Genomic DNA, 939 nt, shown 5'->3' with positions numbered 1-939 from the left:
TTAATTCAAATTTAATCAAATTTTATTCATAAAGATATTTTTATATTACTAACCGCGCGTTCTAGATATATTAAAATATATTATTATAAGTAAAAAATGAGAGTTAGATAAATTAGTTTTAATAATAAAAATAACTTATATGTATATATATATATATATATTATTTTATATTATATTAAGTAATAAGCTAATGATAATGCACCAACTACACACAAGAATATAAGGTTCTATATATAGATAAACACATTGTAAATTAATAAAAGATTTATTGCCTGTAATTTGGACTTAGTGATAAGAAACCTAATGAGTAGCGAAATCCTTTCGTTGCTATATAAACAGTCTTTGTGCCAACAAACTTGACAAATCATACAAAATAAAAATAAAGATAATGAGGAAATTGAAATTATCTTTGATAGCGAATGAGAGATCAAGAAAAAAGACATTCATGAAGAGGAAGAAAGGGATAACAAAGAAACTTCACGAGTTGACAACTCTTTGTGGTGTCCAATCTTGTGGGGTCATCTACAGTCCGTATCAGTCGGTACCAGAGGTTTGGCCGTCAAAGGAAGGTGCACAAGAGGTGGCTATGAAGTTTATGGAGATGCCGATGGCAACAAGAACCAGAAAGATGATGGATCAAGATACGTATTTGCGGGAGCAGATTACGAAAATAAAAGAGCAAGTAGACAAACTGGCTGTTTAGAATCAGTTAAACGATTTATGTTTGATTGTCTTGAAGGAAAGATGTCGGAGTATCATTATGGTGCAAAAGACCTTCACGATTTGCATTGCTATATCAATCAGCTTACTCAAAGGATGCAAAGTCTTGTAGAAAATGGTGAGTCTTCTTCTTTCCCTCCTCTTTCTATTGGAGTTGCGGATATAAATCCTCCTGTTGTGGCAGATTTTTTTGTTGATCTGAATCAAGAAAACTCATTT

At 31.5% G+C, this 939-nt stretch overlaps 1 protein-coding gene across 1 annotated transcript; it reads left to right on the top strand.

Moving 5' to 3' along the window:
- On the top strand, window positions 389-703 carry LOC104709443 (agamous-like MADS-box protein AGL90). Its single transcript, XM_010426056.1, has one exon. The coding sequence runs from the start codon at window positions 389-391 to the stop codon at window positions 701-703; it is 315 nt and encodes a 104-aa protein (XP_010424358.1).

Source organism: Camelina sativa, chromosome 8 (genome assembly GCF_000633955.1).
Source record: "Camelina sativa cultivar DH55 chromosome 8, Cs, whole genome shotgun sequence".
Classification (NCBI taxonomy): Eukaryota; Viridiplantae; Streptophyta; class Magnoliopsida; order Brassicales; family Brassicaceae; genus Camelina; species Camelina sativa.
This window is presented reverse-complemented; position numbering and strand designations above follow the sequence as displayed.

Bases quoted from the DNA above. Each gene is read 5' to 3' on its own strand.
- LOC104709443 (XM_010426056.1), top strand. From the start codon at position 389: ATGAGGAAATTGAAATTATCTTTGATAGCGAATGAGAGATCAAGAAAA.